The 13777-nt window shown below is 33.8% G+C and overlaps 1 protein-coding gene across 4 annotated transcripts in view; it reads left to right on the top strand.

The window, feature by feature from the left end:
• LOC145673107 (oxysterol-binding protein-related protein 9) overlaps positions 1-13777 on the top strand; it is a 443064-nt gene that overhangs the window by 5888 nt on the left and 423399 nt on the right. For 3 of the 4 annotated variants that reach the window (XR_014128719.1, XM_081742478.1, XM_081742476.1), the window contains exon 2: positions 4599-4832. Coding sequence is in view for 3 of the 4 variants with exons in the window: in XM_081742478.1 (XP_081598604.1) it covers positions 4599-4832 (234 nt within the window). In the remaining variant the exon portion in view is untranslated. The remainder of the gene's footprint in view (positions 1-4598; positions 4833-13777) is intronic. The other variant, XM_081742477.1, reaches the window with a different exon arrangement.

Below are 13777 nucleotides of genomic sequence, written 5' to 3'. Positions count from 1 at the left end.
CCTAATAAAATACCAACTACCTTGAGATCACAACATATTTGCCAACAATGGTCCTTGTAATTTATAAGATTTAGCAAAGTTGACATGGTGTCATAGGATTCCTTAATCTTCACTGAGTGCGCAAGTGGTATAGAAGGTTTTTTATTTCCATTATGTAAAAGGACAGCTTTAAGGCTGACCTTTGACGCGTCGATAAATAACCTCCATTCTTCTGGAACGTAAGGAATTCCTAGCTCCGCCATCAACCCATTTATATCCGTACATACGCACACATTATCTTGCATTGAGAAATAGCTTGAAAATTGAACATGCCTTTTCCTGTACACTGATATGTTCGTTTCTGCATCCAATAAGTTCCACTGCTGGAGCCTTGATCCAAGAAGTTCCGCCTCTTGTTTTGTCAGGTGCAAATCACGGACTAGGTCATTAAGTTCACATTGCCGGATGAAATGTGGCTCGCGAACACAGTCAGGGATGAACGTTGGATCCTTGGATGTACATGTTGATGTCGATGGTTCATCAAGGTCATGATCATCATCAGTGTCTTTTGGCCATATCTCTTCCAAGTTGGTAGGGGGCTCGGGAAGTGGAAGTCTGTGTTTGTAGTAATAAAGCAAGTCGTTTTTACCCCAACTCAGGAGATCTGAAAGCATTACTATCAGGTGCAATAAACAGTGCACACAGTATACATACAAATATATTTATTTCTCTAGAAAGAACAAAGCGATTTTAACGAAACTTTTAGGGTTTATTAAATATAAATCAAGGTATACTTAGGTATAATTTCTATGTTACTATATGTAAGGGGACAGGAGCTAGGGGAATAAAATATCTGAAAAAGGGAAATTTTTGAGGGAATTTCCCGAAAATCCCTCTGTTACGGGAAAACTGTACGTGATGGAGAGAAACCGAGTGCATATTCGAATTCAGCGCAAAAAGTTCCTTTAAGATCAGGTGATTTTTCTCATGTAACAAACAAAAAGTTTAAATTTGTTAACTAGTGTAATAGAACAATAATACCCTATGAAGTTACATAGTTTGTTCCCCATCATTGTGCCCATTATAATTTTTAAAAAAAGTAAAATATATTGTGGAGAATAGATTTAAGGATTTCCATTAATACGACAGGTTTAAATAAATAAGAATAAATAAATAAAAAAGGACAAATTGCAGGCTCTGTTCGTCAGTTCCAATAAATTATGTGCGTTTTCACTGTGGTATGTTCGTGATTGACAGAAATCTTGTAGTTGAAAAATTAATAGTCTTTGTATTAACTGTATTAATAGAAAGTATTTGATTCCTCGGAATTATCATTTATAATTTAGTTGATCACATGTTTCAAGAAGTAAAGTCACATTTTGTGGGAGGACATAAGCTGAAAAGTACGCCATGTCGGTATAGATTGCGAGCAGTGATAATAGTACACAAAAGAAAATGCATCATACTCACTAGAGTGATTATGAAAACTAAGGAACGTTTTCTAGAATTACGGTCCTTTTCATCAACTTATGTAAGTCTGATAGAAGTGGAAAAGGTGAAGGGATAATATGGTAATTCGAAGCAAAAAGTCGTATCCTCAACAATTATCGAAACTGTCATTGGGGAAATAAGCATAATATTGTTGATGTGCGTTTAATGGTAAAATCAAAAACTACGGCTGAACACAAAATTAAGGAGCCTCTTTGCATGCATAAAGTAAACTCTGCACTCTGTGTTGACAAAGGTGAAATTAACCCAATATAGAGCGATCGTTTGTACTACATACTGCTGTCATTTGAAAATAATAATAATAATAATAATAATAATAATAATAATAATAATAATAATAACAACAACAGTGAACGGTAACTAGCTTTACAATGATCAATGATGATTCACTTGCCGTAGTGTGCTGTGACGTGAAGTTGTACTTGCTTTTTATTCCTTCACTTTTTTAACATTCTTTAGCCTCTTTAGACTTACATAAGCTGTTGATGAGGACCATGATCATCGAAAACTTTCCTTAGTTTTCAGGTCATTGGGGTGAGTATAAAGTTTTCTGTTTGTTTGTTTGCTTTTGCTATTGTGTAGTCAAAACTCTTATTTCAGTTGATTGATTGTGAATCAATATTCTGTTCAATACTGAAGGTTTATGAGACGGGGTCTAAAACTATGTATCTTCATCGAGGTTCAACTCGGAAACTTGTGACATGTTTCTGTTTCAAATATATTCATGCTAAATGATTAAAGTTACTTTTACAGCTGTGCTGCACTTGTATATTACATACTGAAGAAGATCATCGTATTTGTCTAATTTTACATAGTTCATTTTAGGCTTTAAATAAACCTATATCTGCTGAAAAACTATCATATTGTGCCTAACCTGTATTAAAAATTATATCTTTCTATCTACCTATATATATAAATCTGATTAAGAATTATGGAATTAGTATGATTTACCAAATGTTAATAAAAATATCCTTTTTGAATTATTATTATTGTCCCGACGTTCCTTTTCCTAAATAATTACTTTTTCGTAATCTTTAGTCCAAAATTCTGTTAATAATGTTATTCAACCCCTTATCAAGATGTCCCTCGTCTAAATATAATGTTGGATTTTGTGTTTTTATATACTATGATTCAAAAGTGTTCCTTTCTATTGGTATTTAAAAAATATCTTGACAAAGCTAGTGTATTTTATCCATCCTTTTTTTCTCTCTCAAATTTCCCTTAACCCTCGTTGGAATGTTTCTTTTTATAGGAATTATGTAACATTGGTCACAGTAGCATAGGTAGGTAAATATCCGAAAACAAAAGAAGTTTTACATCTGGAAAATCAAATCAAATTAAAATAATTATTAACCAGGTTATTTTTATAAAATTTAACACAAATTACGGTACAGCAGATATAAGTTTGGCAAAGCTTCATCCATTACAACAGTACTTAACACCAGTGTGGAAGTTCCATAGGTGTATATATTCATAAAGTGATTCGATTTTTATGTAAGTGACTTAATCCGTGCAGGAAAACTCCTAAAGTAGCAATAAACCAGGTAGATACACATTATCATTTTTTGAAGTAGCAAACAGTACTAATGACAAATTAGGTTGCATATATACAAACTCGTGGACGAGCAATATAATTATCACTTTGAAAACTGATCAAGTCAGCTTATTTCTTGTCAAACAGCGCTGAATTTTGTAAAGTCTTCGTTAATTGTAGAATTTGCCGTAGAAAATTAAAGCTAGTAGTTGAGTAAAGAAATCATAAACAAGTTAATTAATTAATTAATAAAAAAAAGTAGAGCGAAAGTAGTTGATATATATACTTGTAACACATTAGAGAAGAATAAATTTTGTTAAAGTTATTAAAAGTGCGTTCTGTGAGGTTAAATTACAAATTAGTTTAGGGCGCAAAATTTCCGGTCTTCATTGGCAACTAGAAATTTAGATCTGATGACCAGTGTTCAGTGGAAATGGTTTCTGCCTAAACACACAGGGCTGCGCAGTTTCTATTACGCACGAAAATATTTCTAATTGAGTGAGAGAAAATACAGAATGTGAAGTCTTCACATTGGACAGGAAAAGTGGTCATCACAACGTTGTAATTCGCCCCTCCTTTCCTTAAGGACTTAAGGACTTTCATCCGAAAACAGCAATCGACAACTAGTACTTCAGTGCAGAGAGAAAGCGTTACACAAACGTGAAGTCTTAAGGTAAGATATTATTTTTAACATGTATATGATTTGTCCAATTCAAAATTGATTATCCTGAATCTAATTGGTTTTGAAATTTTGACTTGATGTAATCTCTTTTGTCAAATCAAAGCCTATGGAAGGGGGGTGCTCTCATAATTTGTATGTGAGAGATACTGGCGACCCTCATTTTTGAATCAGTAATTACGTCTGACTGAAATTTTGCGCCCTGAGTTAGTTATAATAATGAAATAATTGGGCATATTTGTCACGGAACTTAACTCTGGTTCGATTCCCGAAAAAAAAAAATAATAACGCATTACGGTGGATCGGATTCCATCGTAAATATAAGATGATGTTTCATATAGTCCTTCTTTGTGCTGAAAGGGACCTATACATACATGTTCTGTTGGCAACTTAAAAAGAAGCATGTAAAGAATTTTATTGTGTATATACTAAACAAATGAACTGAAATTGACTCATTGGTTTCGAAATATGTTGAGTCTCTACATTATTATGTCTACGATGACATATATTTCGTTTTTTCCATGTATTCAAATCCTATCTCTCCACAATTTTAACCCAAAATATCTATGGTAATTCATATACGTGGAATAATTCTAACAGCCACAGAAACAGGATATGCTTTCAATGAATCATTAAGTTTGTAATGAAGATATCAATAGATATAAATTATCCGTACATCTTTGGCTGGGGATCATTCCAAACTATTTCGTCTTAGTTCTCATAACTACGGCTTTTTGACTAATAATGCCATGCGTAAATACAGTTAGTTAAATACGTACTATTTCACTACACAGTATATGTTATGTGTAATTATTTCTTCAAATATATTTTGTATTTTTTATACTCGTTGTCTTATTCCTTTTTTTTTACGTTTATTTAATATATTTTATGTTGCAGTCAAAGGAGAAAATGATGCGAGGTGTGCGTCGTGGCTGTGTTCGTTTAAAGGGAGCTGTAATAGGTATTGACGATGAGGATGACAGTACCTTTACTATTACAGTTGATGGTAAAACATTCCATTTTCAAGCTAGAGACGCCGAGGACCGAGAAAAATGGATTCGTGCTCTGGAAGACACAATTTTACGACATGCTCAGATTCAGAGAGTAGGTCGGATTAAGTCCTTTAAGCAAGTATGTTGCCTGTTTTTAGTTCTGCTTTTTGTATTTTTAAGTTTAGTTTGAGTTGCTAATTAGTAATGTGATATGTCAGTGTGTGCTTACGAATTTTTAATTGTAGGTTTTAATCACTTATCAGTGCTTTAAGCTGCTGTGCTGTGCTGCTTATTAATGAAACAGACATTTGTCCTTTCTATAGTTTGTATCTGCGAGTATTTTGGTATTTGAAGTATTGAAGGTAATTGAAAAATCGTTGAGTTTATTTTGTGTGTGTGTGTATCTTGATTTTCCTTTCTAAGAACTCGTTCTTAGCCTTATGGTTAGCTTGCTCACTTTTCTGTAAGTGTTTGTGTATTAAAATTGTTGGGAGCATAAAATAGGCCGGAACGCATCAGAAGCATATGTTATGGTAAACCTGACCCAACCTAGATTTCTGCTCGACCATCATTTGGCCTTACGTACTTTCTCTGTGCTTTTATTTTTTAGTTTGGCAGTTCAAATTCAGTAGTCACTACTTCATTGAGAGGCATTTTAAATGAACAAGGTGGTGGAATCGTTTTCATGAGTGGGATTTTTTTTTTTTTTTCCTTTTGCTTTTTCGTTGGGTGATACCATTAAATACAACGAAAGTTAAGTACACAGCCATAAATAACTGTGATTATCCATAAACTTTAGCTATAAGTTAAATAAATAGCGTACCTGCCGTTGTTGTGCATATAGAATTTATCTTCGGTAATTATTTTAACAATCCATAGTTTCTCTCATCAGTCGAAGGTTGAAAACCAGGACCCTCTTCATCTGATGAAGCATTGAGTGAAAGGGATTATAGTTTACCTTTCAGACTTTCAAACTATGCTGTACGTAAGTCAGAATGGAAAGCCTTCTGGAACCATTGTGCCTATTCATTTGTCTGTCAACAAGTATAATAGAAAAATTAGTAAGAAATAGCGAGAGTTATATATATACACATAGATTCAGTGTCCATCTCGGTCCATACTCCTTCATTTCAACCAAAAGAGTAAAAACCTTCTACTTCCCATATCATTATTGGTCGCTATAGAGCAAGTTTGGTAGGTAATAGCGATACAATTTTTGGTATGGATTCACCGTCCCATGAATATATACCATTTCTGCGCCTTTAATTCTCTACTGAAATTGACAGTGAGTGGAATATACTATATTTGCGATTTCAGTGTCGATTCCCATAAAGCAGAAACGATAAGAGACAGTGACGTACGGATTTTTGTAATATACTCAGTGTGCCAAGAACAGATTCCACTTTCATATTTGTTCCTTTAAACCGAAGTTGTAGAAATTCATTGTTGCGGTTTTAATGTTCGATCCCCATGTGGTGAGATATAACGAGAAGTGTTTATATTGTATATAGAGAGATATTCAACATCCTTTAAATTGGGTTTTATTTCCATTATGTCCGGAAGTGATAGAAATCGAAGGTAAAACGAAATTCACTCGTTGAAGTCTAGTGTATTGAAAACAATTGATAGAGCAAAAACGGTCAAACATTGCGAGAAATGTTCATTTTGAAATGAAGAGAGTGCTCAAGAATATATACCATTTACATTTTGATTTCGGTATCACCCCTATGTTAAAACCAGTCATGGTAGGTTTAGCCACTTCAGGTTTTAATATAGAGAGACCCATAGAGTAAAACCAATAAGAAAGAGCCACAAGTGGTTCTTGATACGAATACCGCTTTCTAGGAGTAGGTTTCTTCTCTACCCTTATCCGCTATTGAGAGCACGAGTGTGGCGATAACTGTAACTTTCGGTTATCCCCGTAAAGCTAAGATGATAGGAGATATCAAATAACTGCTTTTTGACATGAATTCAGGATCCATTTCCTCGTTTATCCCTCTTCCACGTCTATCTTTCAGTATTAATTCTTATAGAACTAAGATGGTAAGAGAACGAGAGATATTTTTTGTAAAATGAGTAGGGATAAAAAGAAAGCCAGCTTTGCTGAATCGATATTTTTTCACATAAAAGGCAGGCTTTTTTTCTTGGGGGGGGGGGATTTTGGATTTTTTTTTTTTTCCAATTTTCATGATTTTTCTATCTAAATAACTTTACTATAGTATACGCTATAGTTAAATAAGATTTCATGACCTACATACCGCACTTCGCTCTGGAATTCACCATCATGATGGGTGGAGCACAGGTTTTATGAATTAAAGTAAATATAAAGTACGTAGTATTCGAGGACAATTTTAGAGGCTATTTAACTTCTGAATTATCGACATTTTTTCTTTCTTCTCTAGGTCATTTCATTTTTAGTCATCCGAGTATCATTTCTTAGTGCTTATTACTCTAGCTTCTAGCCCATAAGTTAAACTTACGTTTTTCAATATATCTGTCAGAGCGTACTACCACATTTCTGTTACACTGTAGCTGTGCAGTGATTTAACAGTAATCTTCCGGATACAACCTTGAATACCATTATATACTGATTATCAGTGGCAGATTTAGAAAAGTGTTTGAGGGATTTTTCTGATTATTGTTTGGTTTTTCTAAAAATCCCTAATTTTTCTTTGGGAGGAGCTTGAACTTTATGAGTAAAAACTAACTAATATTTCGTTTGTTTTAGAAATTCCGTAATTTCAGGGAACCGCTTGAGTCCGAAAGACCCCCCCACCCCCACCCGAACATCCTTCGCTATTCATCCTGTTGGAAATTAGGAATAAACAATGATTTAATCGCTCAGGGCTCATAGTACACGTACTATCTGTATATTCACAGGTGGAATTAAGAAAAACTTTTGTCAGAATCGTCGAATGCGGGATTGAATCCCGGACCTCCGATAGAAACGCAAAAGCTAACACTCATTCAGTGCAGTGCAGTTGTGCTTGACTTAATTAAACGTATTCCGTTTTTTTAAGAGAGTTCTATAATGATATGTTGAATTCCTCTTGTTAAAAGTTCAGAAACCATCAGGACTGTATTTATTTATTTATTTATTTATTTTTTTATTTTTATTTATTTATTTTTTTTTAAAGTACGTACTTTTGTATATAAGAGGTTATAGAACTCTTATTATATACATTGGTTAATCCTTTGGGATTTATAATGTAAATATGTTAAGAGTTCAACTTGTAAAGAAGCAAAATAAAGTCTGCTTTATCAATTTAAAGCAGAATTTTGAAAAAAGCCCAAAATTTCCCAGGCAAAACAGGCAAGCAGAGAAAAGCGAGTTTTGTACCCTTTTTTTTTTCCTTCAAAAAAAAAAAAAAAAAGCCTTTTTTCCGAGCCCTTGGATCTCTAAAAATGAGTACAATGTTCCATTTGTATTCCATATAGTATCTCCAAGAGCAAACCCGTAAAGAGCCAAGAATTTTTTGGTGTGGTTTCAACACTTTAAAGAGTAGGGTCCATCTCCGCTTACAGTTTAAAATCCCTGTAAAGCAAAACTGAAAGAAAGAACAAGATCTTTTAATTGATTTCAATATTGATTTTCTGGAGCAAAGGCAACCATAGCGAGAAATGTCTTTTGATGTAGATTCCATAGGAGTAGGTTTCATCTCTGGCCTTATTTCTATGTTGATACAGAAATGGTAGATCTATTAACGGTTTCGGTTTTCGGCTTTGGATCCTCATGGAGCATAAACGATAAGAGACAACAAGAGATGGTTTTCTGATAGGATTCAGCGTTCCAAGATTAGGATCAGTTCTCTAGCTTAGCCCTTTCTTAAAACCGAAAATGGTACATCAGGTTGATATATAAGGTTTACCGTAGTTTCACAATCTAAACGAAACCGTAGTAGTGTATTGTAGTGTGTGCGATTGTCATCTGTGTTGTGTGAATGATAAGTAAGGAGAAAGGGTTATTTATTGTTTTCAGGAAGACCTACGTTTCAGTTAGAAAGGGAACATTGTACAACAGTCTTACCGAATTTGGTATACTAAAAAAGCTAGTTAGATTAATTAAGATATGTTTAAATGAAACCCAAGATAAAATCCTAGTAGTAAAATACTTGCCCAGTAGCTTTCGTGTCGAGAATGGCTTAAAACAGTATGTGTTGTTGCCACTATTACTGAGTTTTGTTGTGGAATACACTATAAGTTAAATTAAAAATAACCAGTACCAGGTTAAGGCTTACGCTATAGTCGCAGACTCTGAGGGAAGAACGCAGACTGCAAATATTTTGAAATAATCCTGAAGCAAATATTTGGACCCAAAAGGGACAGGAGTGGAAAATGGCGAAAACTTCATGATGAAGAACTGCTAATTCATATCGTTTACCTAACATTGTTAGAGTTATTAAACATAAGAGACTCGGATGGGCAACTCATGGAGCTAGAATGAAAGTATGGACGCTTTCAGAATTTTAACTGTAAATCCAATTAGAAGGAAAAAGACCCTTAGGAAGAAGAGGCATAGATGGGGAGCACAGATAGATCTCGCAGAAATAGGCATTCAAAATAGAAACTAGATTCAGTTGGTTAATGACTTCCCGTGGTCAGTGGAAAGCCTATGTGAATGTGGCATTGAACATTCGGGTTCAATAGACCATAGAGTTAGTTATTTAGCTTTTGTTCTTGTGTGATAAGTAATTAATTTTCTGTTTTCCTTTGGGAATACCTATCCAATATTTGTTCTTGCAGAGTTGTCTTATAATCGCTTTTTCTGATGGGAACCTTGTATAGTGTTGTACAACTGAGAATATTGTAAACCGTGCCTCAGTGCCTCGTATGTGTTCCATTAACTGTTTGCAGGATGTCTATGCTTTAATTGATTTCAGACTACGTAACACTGAATAATGTCTGATATTAGGTTATTGAAGGTAATAGTGATGCGGTCTTTAATGGGTGTCATTTTTATCCTGTAGATATTTTTTTAATAAAGTTCTATAAGAAAAGAACATCGTAAGATGGTTCACCAATTAAGAGAATTATGATCTAAACATCCACAAACCTCTGCAGACTAATAAGAGGAAACTTATTATCTGGAATATTTATGACGTCTATAAGCTTTAGGAAATGTTGGATGGCAATTCCAGTCCAGGAACTTCATACCAGTTATTGTTGGTCCAGAGGGAAGGAAGAGGAGGAGGAGGGGGGAAGTACTACTCTACATCACACATTGATTTGGGAATTATCACCCTAATTATCCCGAACAGTGTATGTACTTTTCTTGAATTCCAAAATGTTCCTGAATTTTAGTGATGGTTGTTCACTGCCAACAACACGGAATAACAGTTCATCCCTGAAACAGATTCGTAGAAGGATAATGAAATTGGAGTCAGTATTATTAAGCATTTCTGTGACAGACACTGCACAATGTGGGTTGCTATTTCCTGAATTAACCGCGGCACCAGCTTCAATTTGTAGATGATAGAAAAAGATACGTGTGGAAAAATTACCTGCTTAAAGTGCTTACAGCATTGAATTATAAACGTCTGGATAGGGCTATTTAAGGAGATTAGTATTTTACAAATAACTGGTGTCTAATATTTTGTGTATATTGTATTAAACACATAGAATGCATTATTAATATTAGTTTTGAAAATAGTCATCTCTCCGCTCAAAACATTTTTAGTAAATGTGACTATATTCGATGTAAGCTGGTATCGCCTTCAGTTTTAAAACTAAAGGTAAGCGGAAAGAATATGAACTTTATCAATAGATTGATAGACCTACCCACATGGAAGTTGTTATCGCCATAACTGGCTAACAAATTAATAAATCATTAACATTTATAGAAGTGATTAGTATAAGTCTCCCAATTGCGGCAAAAAGGCGTCCTTCATTGATTTTATACAAATCTTTATTAAAATTGTTTTGCAAAGATTTCACTAAGTCCACGCGTCATATCTGATGACTAGACTTCGGATCGATATGCACTAAAAAACGGCAAAATATGCACTAAAAAGGATAAATATGCACCAATCAAAAGCTAAAGTTAGCAAGAAATTTTATTATCTTTAGAGAAAAAAAGTTGTATTACTTGAACTACGTATACTTGGTGAACAACTATGATGCATACATGCTACAATAGACAACTATATAGTTTTCGGTATTTTCTGGCAAAAGCCTGCATTTGTCAGTAAAAACATTACTGTACATCGAAAATGCTCCTTCCGTGTCATGGGTCGTTAAGGAGCAGTATTTCAAAGAAGCAATGTTACTTGCCGATAAATCTAATTCGTTCCCAGCAACACTTAATTTGCTTTAGACAAGAATGTTATGCCAGGTTTTTTTCGTCTATTGACAGTGCTTTTCGAAAAAATGTTTATCTGATTGGTCTTGGCGGAGCTTGTTTCGCTATTGGATCAAACAGCTCAAATGCACTAGAATGTCCTAATCATCGCTCTTCTCATCTCGTTATGATCTTTGAAATTGAACTGAAATGAGTGTTGATAAACGCAAGTTCGCTTTTAATGTTTTCAGTATCCACGGCTTCTTGAATACATTTGGTTTCTTCGGGTTCAAACAGCTCAGTATGTGAAATTGAAATACATCTACCCACACACACACACACACACACACACACACACACATATATATATATATATATATATATATATATATAGAGAGAGAGAGAGAGAGAGAGAGAGAGACATACAAATAAAAAATATAATGCGCCAAGTATTTGTGAATAAAGAATAAACATACTCAGAGAAGTGAATAAACATTTCTGGCATAAGCATATAGTAAAACCTGATCAGCGAAATTGAACAGGACTCGTAAAAATTTCCCTTAAAGGTTTTAAAGTTAACGGAGATAGATCTATGCAAGAAAATAAATAATGGACATATTGAGATAAAATAAAATATTATACATACCCTATTAAATTACAGTATTTAGTTATGCTACAAATTCATATACATAAAACTTACAGTGAAAAAAAAGTCTACATACATTTTCCAAGGCCAAGACAAAAAGCAGATGCTATGTTCTTTTCAGCGCTCGCCCCTCTACTTTTAGCTCTCTCTGATCTATTGTGTATATTATGCTCCTTGTTCCATGTCTCTAGACCAGCTAGAGAAATAGTTATTGGTTTGGAAATTATAATATAAATTGCACTTTGTTCAAAAAATTGCACGGTATCTAGGCGGTGGACTAAATGTGGACTAAAGGTTAAATGTGTAGGGTAACAAGTAAACGCAGACCTTTATAGACAACGTAGTTCATATACCTAACCTCTCACAGAATGTCTAAAATTTTTCTAAACGCTGCATTCCGGAACTTAAAAATTTCCGTTAAAAAGTATATTTTAACACCCGCTGTTCGCAACACAGGTTCCGACTAATCAAGAAATTTTAACACTTTTTTTTTTTTTTTACCTTTAAATTAATCGGACCGTGAAATATTTCCGTTTATTAAGGGGCTTCTTTACTGTATTAAAAGCCTGCATTCAAAATCTTATGTTCTTGTTTAATAGAAAATAAATCCACTTCAAATTACTTTTTGTATCCAATTATGTGTTAATCTTAGAATATTTTCTTCTAGCGTAACATTGTCCGTTTAAAACAGTAAGAATTTACAATGTATAATATTGATAATTTAAATGACTAATTTGAGCGAGAAATGGAGCATGAATGGGAAGAAGGTTAAGTTATCGAAAACATAACAGAAGACTTAGTAGGAAAGTTACGTTTCGAGAGACTGAGGTGCATATCAAAGCAACACAAGCTTATATTTAAATAACCTCATAAACTCCTTAAAGGAAAACTCGGTAACTTATCTCAAAAAGTAACTGCTGCGACAAGTTTTAGAGTTTGTAAAGCAAATATTTTAATTAATTCTAGAGCATATTTTCAGAAGGGTTGTTCATTTCTTCCCGAAATTTTTTAAAGGGTTTCTTTGGGATGATCTCTTTCGAGTATGAAAAAAAAAAAAAAAAAAAAAAAAAAAGCGCCACAACTGGGTTGTTTCATACTTGTAGAGCTTCTTACCAGACTTGAAACTGTTATGGAAATATAAGAAGGCCAAAAAATCGGGCGCTGCTGAAGTGCGAGCTTTTGCTGTCGAACAAAATGGAAATGCCCTCTCCTGAAAACAAGCATACTTAGTTTGAAAATATTACTTGTTTAGCACACACTTTGCAAAATATATTTTCTCCTTGAATTGTTAATGTCTCTCGACTTCAATCCATTTTTTCAGAGGTTCCATTAATTGTAGTGCTACACCTTCAAATTTCAATTTTAACTAGCTCTCTTAATTTTGTCCATTTTTGTCCATCCAAGAAAAAATTTGTACCATTTAAATAAACGACGAAAGGCCATTTCAAAATTTGGGCCACTTCGAACACCCATCGTACGACATCTCCAAATTCGAATTTTAATTAACTCAGAATTTTGTTGAATATTTGAACATTTTTTACCACCAGGAAAAAAATTCGCACCATTCAAATAAACCAGGGACGGACATTTTAAAATTTGACCACTTCGTTCACCTGTAGTGAGACATATTAAATTTGAATTTTAACTAGCTTGATAGTACAAAACTCTACAAAACAGTGAAAATTCTAAGCTAGTTAGAATTAGAATTTAAAGATGTTACACTACTGGTGAACGAAGTGGCCAAAATTTTGAAATGACTCTCCTTTGTTAATTTGAGCGTTCAAAATTTTTTCTTGGTGGTACAAAAATGTGCAAAAAATGACAAAATCCTGAGCTAATTAAAATTCGAATTTGAAAATGTCACACTATAGGTGATCGAAGTAGCCAAATTTCGAAATGACCTTCCTCATTTATTTGGATGGTACAAAATGTTTTGTGTGTGGTATAAGGATTGGACAAAATTCTAAGCTTGTTAAAACGCGAATTTGAGCATGTCACATTGATCGATGTGGCCAAAATTTCAAATAGCCCTCCCTCATTTATTTCAATTTTACATAATTTTTCTTGGTGGTACAAACATGTATTAAAATCTGACAAAATTATGAACTATTTAAGATTCAGATTTTGAACATGTTGCACTACAGGTAATTGAAGTGGCTAA

The sequence above is a fragment of the Thermobia domestica genome, chromosome 16, assembly GCF_964235325.1.
Source record: "Thermobia domestica chromosome 16, izTheDome1.hap1.1, whole genome shotgun sequence".
NCBI classification, from domain to species: domain Eukaryota; kingdom Metazoa; phylum Arthropoda; class Insecta; order Zygentoma; family Lepismatidae; genus Thermobia; species Thermobia domestica.
The sequence above is the reverse complement of the archived record's forward strand: the minus strand, read 5'-3'. Positions and strand labels throughout refer to the sequence as shown.